At 38.3% G+C, this 18,292-nt stretch overlaps 1 protein-coding gene across 1 annotated transcript in view; it reads left to right on the top strand.

Moving 5' to 3' along the window:
• LOC128367544 (receptor tyrosine-protein kinase erbB-4-like) overlaps positions 1–18,292 on the top strand; it is a 319,149-nt gene that overhangs the window by 232,563 nt on the left and 68,294 nt on the right. Inside the window, exons 13-15 of the mRNA XM_053328130.1 lie at positions 4,811–4,943; positions 11,056–11,149; positions 16,454–16,608. Coding sequence (XP_053184105.1) covers positions 4,811–4,943; positions 11,056–11,149; positions 16,454–16,608 — 382 coding nt within the window. The remainder of the gene's footprint in view (positions 1–4,810; positions 4,944–11,055; positions 11,150–16,453; positions 16,609–18,292) is intronic.

Here is an 18,292-nt window from a genome sequence, read left to right as displayed (position 1 = left end):
GACTTACTGTGAGCTGTGTCCATATTTTCCTTAATAAGTCATACGGTTGTCCCTTGTCAGAGATTCTGTTTGTGATTTTCATGGACAGATTATCAAGGTACAGCTGGGGGGACGAGAGAGTCCAGTTTGGGGACCTTGGGATTGCTTCTCTGCTTTTTTCAGATGATGTGGTTCTGTTGGCTTCAACACACTGTGATCTCCAGTAAGCACTAGGATGGTTTGCAGCTCGATATGAACAGCCAGAGTATCAGCCAAAAATCGTGGAACATCTTGCTCTGCAGAAAAAGGTGGACTGCTCATTTTGGGTTGGGAGTGAGTTACTGCCCCAAGTGAAGGAGTTAACGTATATCAGGGTCTTATTTGCGAGTGAGGGTAAGATGGAGCCTTGTCAGGCAGATCAGTGTATCATCAGTAATACAATTATTGTAAAGGAGTGTGGTGTTGAAGAAAGAAGAGAGCCAGAAGCTCTCAATTTAACAGTTGTGACCATCGTATCACACCTCTGGTCATGAGCTTTGGGTAGTAACTGAAAGAATGAGATTGTAAATACAATTGGCCGAAATGAGTTTCCTCTAAATGGTGTCAGCCTTACAGATAGGGTGAGAAGATTGGACATCTGGAGGAGGCTTGAATTAGAGCCACTACTCCTTCATATTGAAAAGAAAAAATGAGGTGGATTGGGAACCTGGTTAATTTTCCTCCTGGATGTCTCACTCTGGAGGTGTTTCAGCTCCCTCAACTGATAGAAGACCCTGGGGCAGACCCCAAACGTGCTGGATGGATTACATATCTCGCCCTACCGGGGAACACCTTAGGATCTACAAAGAGAAGCTAGAGGGCATGGCAGTGGAGAAAGATGTCTGGGTTTCCTTACTCAGTCTGATGCCACCACAACCCAGTCTTGGATAAGGAGTGGAAAATGGATGGATGGACAAATGGAAATTGTTGAGTGACTTTTTGAGTGACTGAATATTGGAGAATAATTTTTGTATTTTAGTCTTACTTTCAACATCACTTGTACAGCTGCAGGCACCACAGAGAGATTTCTTCCTTGTTTCTCATTTTGACAAAATCTATTCACTTTTTTCCACTGATTGTAAGATTATGGAGAAATATATTTGAGAATTACATTGAAACCCATAGGGCTCAGAAACTAAGGGTTTGAAAGAATTTATGAATGCTGACCTGACACAAAATCAACTTTGGGCAAACTTTGACAACAGGAACAGAATTCCTGTCATTTCCATCAAAGCAGTTTTGTATACTGCTTTCTGGATGAGCAAATCAGGAACAATAACATTAGATATTTAAAAAAAACACTTGTCTTACCTATTATTTTTTGTCTGGAATAATAGTGGAAACTATTATGTCACTAATTGAGATAGAATAAAAGTACTTAAAAATCATCCCATAATTAGACTAATTAACCAACAGAACCATTCAGACAATGCAAGATCTGGCCAAATTAAATTAGGCAAATAACTGAAATGACGAGACAAAAATTGTGTTTCTAAAAATGGAAGAGCTTTTATTATATCACTGCCACAAGTGTTAAGACATTATTAATTTATGTATAATGTTCATTAATGAGCCAGTATTTGCATTATTGAGTTGGCCCCTTTTCGCTATTCATGTGCTCCTTTCCCCAGAGCAGTTCCTTAGTGTAGTGTTGAGAACACACACACACACACACACACACACACACACACACACACACACACACACACACACTCACATACATACTCTTCAGTGACTTTGAAGACTTTGGGTGAGACACAAGAGTCACACACAGCTCTCTTTGTCATGGCTCAGCATGTGTGCATCAGAGTGTGTATGCACTGTATAAGTGAGGTTGTGTGTGTGTGTCTACACTTGATTGAGCCTAGCAGGAACTTGAAAGGGCAGGACTCAGACTTACAGCAAAGGCAGAGGACAAGGACCCTGCATATGGCCATTTATTCCTTTGAGTATCTGTGTAGTTGTAGTGATGTAGTAATATCAGTAGGTAGAAATCTGAAAATAAGAGAGCAGGTTTTAACAGTAACAGTTGAAACTTACTAGTAGTGGTATAGCTGATAGTCACTGGTATAATGATTTTTTATCGTATTAAAAACAAATCATATCCATATCCATTAGATACTCTTATTTGGCTTGACTTTTTCACTATTAAAATAAAAAAAGAATACAATTTTTTTTTAAAGTTTAAGGTTTATCCTACTTGCTATCAAACATGTCAAATTTCTGCTCAATGATCAAGGCCACAGTTTTTGACTACATAATTGTAAATTACAGTGGTCCTTTTTGTATGTAAGATGTTATTCTATCTTTAGCTTTATAAGCTGGGCTTCAATGTGTGTACACTTTTCAAGTCTGCTTTGAATCTAAATTATTGTTTTCTTATTATTTTGTTTTACTTTTCAAGTGTGCATTAAACTGCCAGATTAATTTTAATTGAGATTAAACAGTCTGTACTCAGAAGAAGTCTGAACAGTATTACAGTACTAACCAGCTAAACCATGGTATCAAAGTTAAAGCATTATCATCATCAGCACACAGATTATCCTTTAGATGGTGTGAAAACAAGACAGTCAGTCATGAGTCAGTTCATTACATTTCTCAAAGGCCTACACACATGAGCCCAGTGCAAGCTTTCAACAATACAGTTTACATATACTGTAAGGAATTCCAGATATGTAAAAAATAAAACTCTCTTAAATACCACACCTATTGTTGTCCTGTGTTGTTGCACAAGGCAGAAAGCATTTCCCAAGCTGCTTGCCTACACACTTTAGCCTTTGCCATGGCTGGCCTGCTTTGCTTTCAATGATGCCTTTGATACAGAAGAGAGGAGTTCAGGAAACCAGAGGCAACTCTTGAGTTCCCCTCAACCCTTTCAATCTGATAACCATCACTATATTTCACAGAAAGGTTTTTATTTTTCACTCAATATTTTATTGTGTTTTGTGTTATGTTGTTTTCTTTTTCTTTTATTCTCTTTGATTTGACATATTTTTTTTCTTTGTCTTGTTCTTTCTTTCTTGCCAAGCCCTTATCATAATCATCACCACAGTCTGTTCTCCTTTCTCCCATGGGACTCAAAAAGTCACCTGTCAGCTTGAGCCCCATGGACTTTTGTTTTCCAGCCATGTCAGACACATCAGAAGTAGGCATCTTTTTGATCTTGCAAGTGCTGCATAGTTAAAAATCCATCCAACTTCTCCTCCCTTGATTATTTCCCCTTTTTGTTTTGCACCCATCCATCCTTTTCCTCATCTTTCCCTCTGCCTGGTCAGTTTACCTGTGACACTGCACACCCAACAGAGGTGGTTTAGCCTCCTGTGAATGCTTTCATCCTCTGCCCTCAAAAAAGAGCACTTGATTTCTGTTTTCTCCATGTATCTACATCCCTCTCTCTGAATTTTTAAGCATTCTGAACATGACTATGACTGACACTGAGGCATAGCCCCTAGAATACCTCTGGCCAGGACCTCAAAAACAGCAGGGCCCCTTTTGAAAAACATGTTGTATCTATGGAGAAGAGAAGAGAAGAGTAGACTGGCAACTCTACTGGCATACAGACTCTTTTCTACTGATGAGGGGAAAACCATGTCAGACGCAGATGGGATGATAAAAGTTCCCAGTGTATCTGTAGCGCTGTCACTGTGTTACTTCAACACACTCTCATTTTGTCACTGTAATGCTCTCCAATGTAGCAACCTTTGTAGAAGCGAGTGCTCTGGGGGAACAAAAGAGAGACAGAGAGAGTAAGAGATAGACATAAAAAGAAAATGGAAGAGCTATAGTAGATGTAGTAGATGTAATGGCCTATATGAAACCCAGAGAGGCAGAACAAGAAAGAACAACATAGGCTACTGATTGTTCATTATGAATGAGATGGGAAAAAGGGGCATTTTCTTTTTATGACCAGAGTAAATCAAACCTATACTTTTTTCAGTTGTATTTGTAAAAGGCCAGGTTACTTTTATTAGGGCTTTACCTGATTCCACAACAATCCTGTGAAGCTATATATTTGTGTGTTACGCAAGTATGACTTTTTGAAAGCAAATACTGATATTGTTAGGTTGAAGCCAGTGGCAAACATTTAGTTACCAATAATTAATTGCTATTATGCCCTTCAAATGAATACAGACAATAAAGTTTAAGGCTTGTTTTTTTCTTCTTTTTAAACAAACACCTGCATGGCATCTACAGCTGCTTTTTGGGTCCCATTGTCATCGTTGGCTCAACAATTGTATAATGAAGCAGCATAGCTCCCTCATTTGTGAACCATGGCACAGTACTGCACAGACACAACTTGTATAGATACAGAATATGCAGTATATACACACATACACACACACACACACACACACACACACACACACTTGACAGCCATCTTGTAGTGTTTCAATACATTTTATAAATAATAATAAACTGTTGATGGGATGGAATGGGGGCATTATGTGGGACAATCACTGTCTTTCAGTTCATTCAGAAGGGGCATTTTGTTGTGATAGTTGCATTCTATATTGTCTGGCAGTTTCTTGATCAGTGTGATCCTTCAGCAAGTCTTTGAGGCCTACACCTGTCCCTCTGTGTAACTGCAATTACTGCTTCCCGTGTCTGGAAAGTGATCCAGACAAAAACACATTTTATAGGCCACCACAAATAGATCAATGTCATTCATCTAACCCTGTGTATATTAGCTAATATATTATTGTTGCCCTCTGCATCAACTCTGAGTCATCTAAGTACACTTGCATTGTATATTCTTTGCTCTTATGCTGTCTTTTTTGTGTGTAATGAGCAGCCAAGGAGCGCATGGTGTGTGACCCGCTGTGTTCGGACGCAGGGTGTTGGGGCCCTGGCCCAGACCAGTGCCTCTCCTGCAGAGACTTCAGCCGTGGACGAACCTGTGTGGATACCTGCAACCTTTACGATGGGTGAGTCAGCAAACCTTGTTCATACAGTATGTCGTACGGTCATATGTAGTTCTAGATGAATAAACGTATGTATTGTTTAGAGGTTAAGGTGAGCATTCTTGCTCCTTGACTGACTTAGAGAGACAGCAGACAATGCATCGATGAACAAGACTAGGTCAAAACTTTGTATATGGCTGAACCATGTATGAAACACTAGAGGGCTTTTAATTTGAAACGACAAATACAGGAAGTGGTGACCCGTGGCAACCAAGCCCCTGGGGCCTTTCACAGTACCAAGTTCGGACTTGCATACTTACTAGTTCACACTTGGCAAGTTCAACATGGGAGTACAAACAGGAGGATGAGAGGATGCAGTACAGCTCAGATTCAATACAACTACCTGATTGTACTGTGACAAATCTCAATTTAAAGCTCCACCAACTATTTTTCACACAAAAATAATCACTGACAGAGATGTGCATTCAGTTTGTATTGTATCCACAATGAAAATCAAAACTGCTATGTACTGTAGCTTAAATAAATTAAATCAAATTTAATGTAAACTGATCTGCTCATTTGAATTTATTTGTATTTTTTGAAAGGTAGTGATATGTGTACATACAGAGCCCCAGAGACAGCACTGTTTCTGCCCAGTAAAAACATCAATCTTCACTTTACATTCAAACTAATGTGACAGCTACAATTTGATGGATGACACCAACATGTATCTTCCAAAAATAATTATGTATATATATATATATATATATAAGCTATGGAGACATTAGAGCCAGCTCTAAACTACCATAGAGCTGCATTCACTTAACTTAGCTTGACCAATGATATTAATTTTTATTCTTATTTTCTTTGCAACTTACAGCTAGGAAATACCCTGCATGGATAGTGAAATTTAGAGAAACAGACATGGGGATGGGGTAGGTCAGGGTTAAGGAGCAATCGATGGTGCAGGTGTATGCTTTCTGTTACTTTTTTGAATCTTTTACTTTCTTAGTCATAATGGCATCGCTGTATTGCGACTAAACCATTGTTGTGAATTTATTAAGAGAAAGGAAATCATTTTTACTTGTTTTTATCATGTCCTGTATTATTTATGTTCCTGTCTATAAATGCTGTAGTATAACTATGTTACTGACATAAGTTACTTCTTGATGTACACCTTAACCTTGTTGAAAATGAAATTAATTTTTAAAAAATAGTCACTTTTTTTTTTAAAAAGAGCAGCAAATATATTTCCTTCAAGCAAACAAAGTCAACACACAGTTCCTTGTGGGTTCACTGGTGCTGAAATTCCGACCTTCAAAACTACATTGAGCTTCTGTGAGCAGCTGTGATTGGAGTTCATTGTGTAGACATGCTGTCCTTCCATATCCTGAGGACAGGTACAGAAAGCAAAGGTCTTGCTTGGCATTATTACAAGTTAGCAGTTTGAGGTCTTCCCAAATTGTGAAGAACTTTTTAATCTAACCACTACCTCTGTACATGTCTTTTTCTGTTTTCTTCTTGTTGCTCACATTATAAAACAAACAGAACATCTTTTCTCCTGTACTGTGGTTTACCTGAGATATGATAACATCTTAACTCTAAACTGACTCATTTACCAATAGCGAATAATGAATGTATCAAAAAAATGATTTTTTTCCCCCAATGTGTAGTCTGGATTATTTTGAATCAATAGTTCCAGTTGGATTGATACCAGGAGACCCATGTTTCAGATGTCACTTCTATTGACCAAAAATGAATACAAAAACTATGATTCTCTGCAAATTTCTCAAACAATATGGCTCTATACTTGACAAAATACCACCTCTTTTCTCTGCTAAGCACTCTGGCTGTTCAAGTGGGTCAGATTTGAGACTAATTTAGGAAGTAAAATAGAAAAGAGACCATGACAATAGCAGAACTTGAGGGCAGAATTCCAATCTATCAAATACAGGAGGATGAGAAAATAATTGACTCCATGTTCACATCATTGTGTGCAGTGGACAGTATGTAAATGTAACCTGGATTTACTTAAAGGGACTCTTCAAGAGTTGCTTTGCACGATTCACTGTTTAAAAAAAAACAAAACACTTTATTATCTTATATTGGCCCTTTATGCAGTCCCTCAGCTCACCTTCTGTCTCTCAACATGCAATTTTAGCTCATGTCTCTATAAGGCCCTTTCCCAATGAGCCCACTCTGTTCTGATGGCCAGCTTTCCGGAGTCTGCCAGGGGGCAGCCATATCAGAGTCATGTTAAGTTGCTGCTGATGAATATCCAACATTTCCTGCATTTATAGGAAATTAAATGTGTTCATCACTGAATTAGCACAGCTTCGTTAAAAACCTGCTGACACAAGATATGGAGATATTTGGAGTTATTTGTTCAGCGGACCAGTTTGAGATAACACAGGGAGGAATTGTACTAGCAGAACAGCCACAGCAATGACCATGTTTGATGAAAGACTGCAGATGACCAGCACACCTCAGGTAAACAGTGGTGGGTATGTGGGGGCTATGGAGCCTGCTAAGCAGTGGAAGCTACTAACTTAAAGGTTAGAGAAGCAAGCTTATGATCGGTGGGTGGTTGGTTCAGTCCCCAGACTGGCAGGATAAATATGTGCACATTATAACATTATGACTGAAAAAAGGAAAACTACAGTAGGTCCCCTTTAACTTCACTGTAGCTCAGACTACATGTAAACCCCCCATGCTCGCACTTATGACTAGGACTGATATGGTCTTTGTCTTGCCCATATTCCTCCCCATTAGGTCATTAAATGAGCCTTTTATTACCACTGACATAATGTAAACATAAATGTTAGTATGTAATTAGACATGGCAAAACACATTACTTTAACTTTGTTTTAATCAAATACAAACTCAAGGCCCTAACTCCAAATCAAAAAATGGCATCCAAGCCCCCCAAACAAATGTATTTATTTTTGGATGGGTTCTCAGAGTTGTTATCAATAATTTAATTATAATGAAAGTAGTGTTACAGGGGACCTCAACCTCTATGTTGACAGTCAAACAGACTCTGAAGCAATAGATATGCATATTTATGCTTTATAACACACAGGACTTTGTCATGGTCATGCAACAATACCTCATTCTTTTGCTTCTGATTATCAGAGTGTATATTTTGCTGCTACAAAATACGATGAAATCTTCACTCTGTCACTTCATTAAAATATTGAAATGGTGCCTAGAGTCCACATTTCATTGAGCATTTTAACATTCAACCTCTAAAAGTGAGGTAGTAGAAATTTTAGATTTGAGCCAATCACCAGAAAGATCAATAAAATATAGCTATTGAAGAAATGCAGGTGCTCTATGTGCACAGAGTACTGAGTGCACTCAGATTGCATCATCCACATGAAAAATGCTTTCATTTCATTGCTCTTAGGTCTACCATTATCAGTTACAGCTTGCACACAATAATGTTGCTGGAACAAAACAAAAGTTCACATCACTCCTATTTTAGAGTCCTTAGAGTTTACACTACATTTTAAGATCCTAACACTTGTCTATAAATGTACTGACTCTGCTTAATCGTTTTACTCTTAAAGTAACAAGGTAACTGCATGTCCCCAGTAGAACCCTTGAATCCACAAACTGTACTTCGCCAAAAACAGCCCCTAAGCTGTACAGAGAATTTTAATTGACAGTTAAACAGTTTTTTTCTTGCTCTCCTTATTCAAATTATGGTGTAGATTTCTATATTAAATATTTTTGTTTGCTGCAAATGTGACTTAATTTCAAAAATGTTCCCTCCCTGCTGTCCCAGTCCATCAGCAGCATGTACAGTATGGTCAGATTCAGACCTTACATACCTTTAATTTTCAAGTGTCTATGATAACCATTGTCGAAGAGATGGAAAAGGTTGGAGCAAGGGTTTGTTTCTAATTTACTAATATTGCTCTATCACCACCATGTTCTTACTTAAAATAACTTGATTGTTAAAGATCAAACTGATTACCACATGAAGAACTTGACAAAACTCTGCAGGAGCATTGTTCTTACATTTCAGAAAAGTAAAATGTGTTCCATTGATCTAATCAAGAACAAATATGAGCATAAATCACTACATATCAGCTGCAGGAACACCCACTGCATAGCCTGCCAATCAAAAGTAAAATGTTAACTCAAGAACATCCCAAGGCTCTTTGTTACAGATTTCAAGTTCAACAATAATTTCACTATTTACTATGGATGATAATTACAAGCCAGAGGGCGAAAAGAACAATTTAAGACCTGGCGGTAGCTCTCTATTTAAAAGGCACCCCTGCAGAGTGTTGAAACAATAAGGGTACCATGAATTTAAAAGGATGTATAGCTTGATGTTACCCACCTCACAATGCTGAGTTTTATGCACATCCTCTTAGATAGTTTGTCTTACAGAACTGCTGGAAAGATGCTTTAATTTCGTAGTGCCAACCTCAATTTTTTTGGCGGACACATGAGGAGGAGGAGAACCAGAATGGCTGTTAGGGCAGGGGGGCTAGGCGTGTCACTGCGTGTCACAGTCACTACTTGCGCACGGGGCCACGCCCTGCCTACCTGTCCACCTGCACGTCAGCACCACCTACACCGTCAGCATCACCAACACAGGTGGCAAACACAGTGTCACTGTATGACATCCCAATCCCTCACTGTCTTAGCATTCCCTTATCACATTGTGTGTTTAGTAAATCATACTATGGGAATACAGTTTTGATTTCACTGTCCATTGCTAATTGATGTTGATTGGTTTAGCAGTATAAAATACCTTGCTTTTAAGCTACCATGAAAGGGACTCTTCTGGTGAATATCAGAAACTTAGAGGACATAGTTAGCCTTGAAGTTTAGCGTGCTGAACCATGGATGCTGATTTCAGTGTGAATAAATTGTCAACATATTTGACCAGATAAAATATAGTCTCAACAGCTCCTGAAAGACACATTTAAAAGTTCTTGCATGGGATATTGCATGTGTCTGCTTGAATACACAAGGACCTTGAATTGCCCTATATCCCAATACAAGTGATACTTAAATAAATATGTTAAATATGTTCATGAAGTCAACACAGTTTTAAAGTTGCTGTTCAACATTCCAAACATTTTGTTTGTCTGTGTAAGCCATTAGAAATGATTGTTTAATTTGCATAAAATCCATGAGTTTTTTTTGTTTTGTTTGTTTGTTTGTTTTGTTTACTATTAAATGCCATAATGTGGACATTTTTTATTCCACAGAAAGTACAGGTACGCTGGACACATCAGTACATCATGTAATAGCTTATTAGTCTTAAGCGTCAGTGCTATATTTCATCTACTCTGCAGCCTTTATTATTTCACCAAGCATACACCCAGACAAAGGCTTAAATCCCCTGCCTCCTGGAAGGTTTTATGAAGGCCAGATGAAGCATAATTAATATTAATTTGATTTAGATCCCACTGGGCCATTTCCTTTTTTCATTGCACTGATGGAATTCTGTTTTCCCTCACTGACCAAAAGAGTAGTACCAAAAACTCATTTTCCTTGTCCTATAGTGCCAACTCATTGCACTGTAGTCAAATCTCATGACTTTTTGAGGACACTTGCTTTTCTGCTATTGTAAGGTGCTAGCAGAAAGGGAATAACAAGACACTTCATTTAAATATTTTTTGAAAACGTTGCACCCCTCACAGGTGCTTCACCTATAAACTGTGTTGACCCCCCTGACTGATGGTGTCAGTATTACAGCCAGCTAATTAGCTACAATGCTTGTGGATTGTTATTCTCTCTGTCTATCCCTCCATCTGCCTTCTTGAACTCTCAATTAACTTATATATTTTGATCAAAAATGATTATTCAATGATCCATCAGACCAACAGTGTACTGCTCAGGTTCAGATGATGTTCTGGATCAAATGTGACCTTGGTAGGGGTCGATGTGGTATAAAGTGTCGTCCACACTGAGAACAATAACAATAACGTCAACAATGTGAGTGTTCACATATCTAGATTGGCTGGGAGAAAAAGTCACATTGTGACAACATTGTGTTGTTTCTCGCAAATAATGTTATGCCCCCCCCTCTTTCACCCCTGTATCTCTCTCTATTCCCCATCTATCTCAATCCATCCTTCCTTTCCCCCCTTTCCTCCATCTCTTTCAGGGATTTCCGAGAGTATGCCAACAGGTCAGTGTGTGTGGAGTGTGACGCCCAGTGTGAGCGAGCTGACGGTGACTCTTTGACCTGCCACGGTCCGGTAAGCTTGCTCTTAGAGACAGAAGTAGTGAAGCAGACTGAAGTATTCATTTCACTCACATATTTGTTGTGAATATAGACCAAGAAGAGTTTGACTGTCTGAGCAGTTTGTTTATGTTTGCCTTTATCTAGCTTTTTCCATAATGTGATAGTGAACAGTAGTATTATTAAAACAAAAGGTCTATATATTTTTTTAATGTCATCAAGAATGTTAAATTAAGGGTGAAAAGATAACTAAGATCAGATCAAGTGTACCTTAAAAAACTTGTATGTGTAGGATAATATTGTCAATTTCATGTATTTTTGTTGTCGAGCAAAACCAACAATGAACGGATTCTTCTAAGGTGTCTCATTGCTGCCACATAGTGAAATTCATTGCATTGCTTCAAGATTCACACAACACAACACAACATCTATTTGATACCAGTGTTTGATCAATACAATTTTCATGTGAAAAATTCTTAACGATCAATTTTTGATAATCGATAAATCATGCCCATTCTTAGTCAGAACTTCTCTTGGCCACACACTGGTTATTTTTCTCTGTTTGTTTTAAGTTACATAAAAATACTGTTAGAGTAAGAATTGTCTATAAAGCCAATGCTCTCATTTTGCAAACCAAAGGTAAAACTGATTGTTCTAGCTAAGATCAGCATTATTGTGTGTGTAAATTTGCACTTTGCATTTAGTACATGTACTTGTATGTGTGCACATTGTATGATTCTTGCTTTATTTGATGTCTATCATACATTTATGCACAAATTCAATTCAATTCAAGTCAAACAACTTTATTAGTCACCAAGGGGCAATTCAGTATAAACAGTTATAATAACAATAACTGCAAGACATCAGACAGCAGACAAGGACAGGAGTACATTATGTCAGTGCATCAGTACATAGGGGTGGCACCAGTAGTGATGAAATAGAAACAGAAATATCTTCTTTTTTACTCTGAAATATGTTTTTTTTTTGTTCTCATAGAGAAGTATAGCAGCTTGTTGAAGGATTGTTTGTTAGCAGCTGTACATTAGAAAAATACCAGAATGAGGAAAAAAAATCTGACCTTCATTTCCATCTGCTTCTTCTGCACACTACACCCACAGCCACATGAGGCCCCTGACCCTGTGCTTTCTCTTAAAATCCTATCTTGCTGTTTGATAGAGAGGGATGATTTGCGACAGATGCAAGCCAAAGGGGCCATTTGCTGTCGTTTGTGTCCCATCACACCCTGTCAGATAGTTTTCTAAATAAAGTCTGTAAGTGTGGTACAGTACATGATTTTGTTTTTTGAAAGCCACAGTGATGTCTGTGTTTGAGCATTGGAAGCAAAGGCCAAAGTAAGTACATCTATGGCTGTTGGCTTGGGTAGAGTGTGTTTGTTGTTGTTGGAGAATATTTGGTTGTTTAACTATCTTGGCTGTCCACTTGAAACCTCACTGCCCTGCAGTCAGCTCTCTTAGACAAGTGATGGGAATGTAAATGCATTTAAACAATGTAGAAACACACAACTTACTTCCAGCAGTTTGAGAAAAAAAAATTAAAAACGAGAGCAGACACTTGTGCACCAGTACTCTTAATGATTTAATTAGCAGTGTAAATATTTGCATGCCTCAAAAAGTTAATTAGAACAAATTAAAAATCAATAGAGGCTATGTTCACATTGTAAATATCTTTTTTTTTGTCCATATACATACATCATTATCTTTAAAGTTTTAAGCTTGCATATGAAAGGTTATATTGTTTTCAATATAACCCATAATGACTGTTTCAGTATGTGTTTATCATGGCATAATTTAGTATTTCAGCTTGTGTGTGTGTGTGTGTGTGTGTGTGTGTGTGTGTGTGTGTGTGTGTGTGTGTGTGTGTGTGTGTGTGTGTGTGTGTATGTATTTGTGCATGTGACTTATCAAGGTGTGTATCATGGAAAATGTCCCAGGGTAACCCCCTGGGACAGGGACCCTGTGTAGACATTGCATGTGCAGCACAGGCACACAAATGGATTACAGCAATCATGTTATGGCCACAGAGCCCATAGTAATTACATTACAGTTTACCACGGTGATTTGATAGGCCTAATGTCCTGTGTGGAGAGATGGGAGATATGACAATAGCCATGAATACAGGCCCTGTTATGGAACAGAATATGTGATGAATGCTAGATCTGGTGTTGCTGCTGTTGTTCCTGACTTGCTCATTTCATCTCCAGAAAGCCCATCTATTAATATATCTTTACTGAAAGTAATTGAATACCTATATAGAATCTGCTAAAGACAATTAGTTTCCTCCTCTTCTACCCTAACTTGAAAAATCACAACATTGCTGTTTAAATTACCATAGCATCATCATGAATTATATATTTTAAAATTCTTGTGTTTCCCCTTGAGTGAGGATGACACTTTGTATTTTGCTGTCGATCAGGTCTATACTGTATTGACTTCACTCTCTCAGCCAATATGCTGCAACCATCTGAGTATTATAGCCACTCCAAACATACAGTAGTACAAAATACAGTGAAAAACAGACTATATGTTAAGACAATGTAACATGTACACTTAACTGCATGCAGTCACACACATTCATCAATGTATACACAAAGTTTCATTTTCTGACATACAAACTGTTTACTTGACAACATCTACCTAAATAAAATACATGTAAGTTCAGTGGAATGGTTTTACATTCCTGTGGACATTGATTTGTGAGTGACTAGGTTTCTATTCATAGGAGCTACAGTACCATATCCATCTTATTCTGATTTGTCCCACTAGTGTAAGAGCATTTTTTTAAGACTCCAGTAGATAGCACGATGTAAAATAGAGTGTGATGTTGTATCATTGTAAAATATCTTGTTAATACTTTCTGATGTACCTGATCATGACTTGAGAAGCCTTTTATGTGACTGCTTGAAAGAAGTCTTAGCTTAGAAGCTCTGACACCGTAAAGAGTAACAGTTAATCTCCCGGGGATACTAGTGTTGTTTGTGCATAAAAGGGAAGGAAAATACAGTCACACTTTTAGTCAAGCACACCAGCAGGCTAATTTAAATTTACAGCGGGGTACTTTGGTCACAACACGGTGCCTCTCTGTCATTTTTTAGTTGTCCCAATACCCTGCTGGACTAAAGCGTGTTTGTTTGTTCTGTCACATAATTTAGCTTGCTGATGTGATGGGCTTATTGGATACACACACACTAATAGCCACAGGTGGGAAGACACTCATAAAAGCGAAGTGCCAAGCTCGACGCTAAAGCCAGTGAGAGCAGCGAGACTTTCAATTTGCATAATTATGCCAGGGTGAATGCATATTCACACACAAAGGCTACAAAGAACTCAAGCAGTAGCATTAGTAGTCACTCATATACTAATCTCTATAAACAGATATCTGCATTTGAATGCAGAATCTGTAGGCAAGGGACAAGATTTTGGTATCAGAAGCATTTAAGTTTCCATTTCTGTTCCTGTATTCCCTAAACAGTCTGTGAGGGGAGCGAAAGAGACAGAACACATTAGCCAAAATATCCTCTGGACCTAAAACACCTCAAAAAGTATAAATGCGTGTGCTTTGTATGGAGAAATGTTCGACTTGTGTAATAAAAGAAACAAATTGATCTTAATGCACTTGCAGTTTAATTTAGCAAGTTATTAATCAGAATGTAAACAAGGACATCTGGGTACAGATATCCAGTGTAGCCTAGAAACATTGGTTGTCGTGGTCATCATTGGCACACACTCACATGTGCACATGCACAGCTACTACTTCAGGTTATATATAATCACACATTCATACAAGAACACTCCTCCACATAATTATCTGCCTTCACTATCACTATCCCTTAGGGTTTCTAGTGAGAACAGTATGTTCATGTGTGATTCTGTCTTACCTGTATTTGTCAGACAGTATGTGTAATGTATGTTCGTATGTTAATTATTGTGCATGTGTTATGTTATGGTTGTTGATTACTGTAGATTTCCACTTACGGTGTTTATTTTTGTCTGTGCGTGTTAGTGAGTGCGTGTGGCATTTGTCAATGAGGTGTTCTTTAGGCCTGTTGATGATACGGGGCCTGTCTGGGAGAGCTCTTCGCCTCTCTTCCTCTCCTCCCCTACCTCCCCCCTCGCCTATATTAGCTCCATAAATCCTGTTCTAGGCGGATTGTTATGGTCATTGTGTGTGCTGTGAGCGATGGTTATTATCTGCCTGCTCCGCTCACACTGCTTTATGCGTCTTGTCTGCTTTCACCCCTCCCAGTTCGACTTTCTCCCTCTTTTTCTCTCTCTTATTCACACTATATCTTGCTCGCTCTTACTGCCTCTCTCCACTGCTCTGGCATTCTGTATGCGTCTGTCCACGCTCTCTCTCTCTTTCCCTTATTACTCTACTGCACTTCTGTTTCCTTGTCTCTCCTCTCCCTGCTTTCACCTTCTGTCTCTTTCTCCCTGTTATCTTTCTTTCACTCTCCAGCTTTCACTGCTGCACAGATGCAAGTAGAGCAATTTAATCTATAAAGCCAACAAGACAAACTAGGCAAGTCGATCAAGTAGAAATATACTCATCGATCATTATGCTTTACAAATTGAGACTACAGTAGACATTCTAGCCCCCTAAATTTGTTACAACATAGATTTGTTCTTTATGCTTGACCTAACATTGTCAGGTATAGGTATAGTGTATCCTCTCTAAACATAGGAAAAAATGTTCTTTTTGTGCTTCGTATTCAGAAAACACAGCAAGCTGGACTCACCAGAGATAACTGAACCTGATGAAAAGTCTTCCACTTGCTACTAACATGACTTTTTCAGTTCAAATTTTCATTTAGTTCAATTCTTCCTTTGCTATAATGCAATGTCCAAACTCTTATGGAACATGCTTCATCAGAAATGGCACATGGGACGCGCAGGTGGTCTAGTGGTTAAGAACGGATGCCACATAGGTAGCGGACCCCGGTTAGAATCCCGGCTGCTTGTCACATCCCCCCTCTCTCTCAGTTGGACGCTGGGGTAAAAGTGGTTCCTCTAAAATGTAATATGAACAGTGGCAGTGGAGGCATAGCTTTGAGTGAACAGTGTGGCAGCAGGTGAGCAGAAAACGGATAACTTAAGTGCATCACCGTGACGATTAAGTGATGTTGAAATGAGAAGAGTATAGCATTTGAACCGCTTGCAGGCCTCCCTTGATTGCCAAATGGCAGCTTAGCACCTCATTGTTGGTCAAAGATTTACTTCTCAAACATTATATACATACATTATATGCATTTCATGTAAATATGTGCATATGTAAAGTTAGGTTTTTGTCTTATTTCCCACAGGGCCCAGACCATTGTGTGAAATGCCTCCATTTTAAGGATGGCCCTAACTGTGTGGAAAAGTGCCCGGATGGCCTTCAAGGTGCCAACAGCTTCATCTTCAAGTACGCAGAGGCCAACAATGAATGTCATCCCTGCCATGCCAACTGCACTCAGGGGTGAGTACCATCAGGACAAGGACTAAATGTTGGGTTCAATAATTCATGCATGGAAGACACTACTACTTCAATCTGTACATGTAAATGGATGGAAATAAACAGCAGAGATGTCCAGTGTTGTTAAATTTAATCAATTAAAAATATAACTAAACAATACATTCATACACAGTCCAACCAATTGTGTTTAAAATGGTGTAACCTTACATTCCTGGCACTAACCCTAAAGGCTCAGTCACACCAGCTATTTGAACTGCAAAATATCATTCCAATATTAATACTGCAAAGGCATCACCATAATTAGTGGATTTACAAACAGAGGTGACATGAATTTGTGCTTAAGCTTTAGTATAGAGTTTCACTTTGGTAAGCTTTAATACGCACGTTGGCACCGTTGACCGATTGTAAAATATACTGCCAGAGCTTACACATAGTCACTACATCACAAAGCTTCCTACACTACCTGTTTCACAAGAGAATTTCAAATAAATGTTGCTGGTTTTACCATTTTCTGGTTGAAACCGATTACTAACAGAATATTCTCACTACATCTTGTCATTGTCTTGCTGTAAGTACATTTGGCTTTCATATGAATTGTGGTTGAAGAGCTCTCACAGAAACTCCTGTTCACTATCCATGTCCTACAAACATAAAATGATAATCCAACATCTTGCAAGCCTGGAGAGATAAATAAAGAAGTGAATCAGAAAATGAGATAGAAGAGAGGAAGAATGAAAATGATACTAGTCAGTGAAGTCCCTCGCCACTCTACATTACTCACTAGCCACTGATCTCTCAATGTAATATTCAACAAGGGTAGGTGAGACAGTATTTTGTCTCACAGGGAGTTTTGTCCACAGGGAGTTTATGTCACTTTCTTGGGTGTTATTTCTTCTCTCTTGAGTGACAGCCTCCAGCTTGCTGGAGCATGACAATGTAGTCGTAAATGGAAAACACCAGGCTGACACTTTGTCACAGGTACAGCTTCATAAGCAGGTCCGCCTCTCAAAAAACGACAAGCTGACAGAGGGAGAGGGATGAGAGATAGACCGACAAAGAGAAATAGACAGGAAGATAGGAATGAAACCAATATCCTTTGCCTCTAAATATTCAGAAAACACCAAATTTCTGGATCTAGTTATACATTTGTCAAATGCAGCATACAGCAATGGGAGATTTTAAAAGCCAACAAGTCTCTTTTTAAAATGTACTTTTATCAGTATACATTTCCAGAAATTCACCTCAGCAGTCTGCTTATTTTACTTGATTTTATTTCTTTTTATTTTCACGCTTTTTTTATTTTGCCTTTACTCCCTTTGTGTTTTATAATGTGTTGATTTTTTGTTGACTTTTGTATGACTTTTAGTACTTTATTATATATTTTAAAAATCATACGACTAGTGAAATGTGAAACATAATTTTTTATCTGTCACCCATGTGCACACACTGAAACTAAAGGATAAAGTGGCTGAAAAGTAGTGAGGCAGTTCAGGGGCTGTATTTACAAAGGGTTAAAACATCTAGCGTCCACCAGGCAGATCTAAACATAACCTGTGCATCACTGCTGAATAAGAAAAAAAAAAGTAGGGAATATAAATCTTTAAAAATTCAATCTTCATTATTGAGAAAATGTATTATACATTATATTGCTGACATGTGAAGGCTGCCAGAGATGTATGCTGTGATA

Source organism: Scomber japonicus, chromosome 11, assembly GCF_027409825.1.
Source record: "Scomber japonicus isolate fScoJap1 chromosome 11, fScoJap1.pri, whole genome shotgun sequence".
Classification (NCBI taxonomy): Eukaryota; Metazoa; Chordata; class Actinopteri; order Scombriformes; family Scombridae; genus Scomber; species Scomber japonicus.
This window is presented reverse-complemented; position numbering and strand designations above follow the sequence as displayed.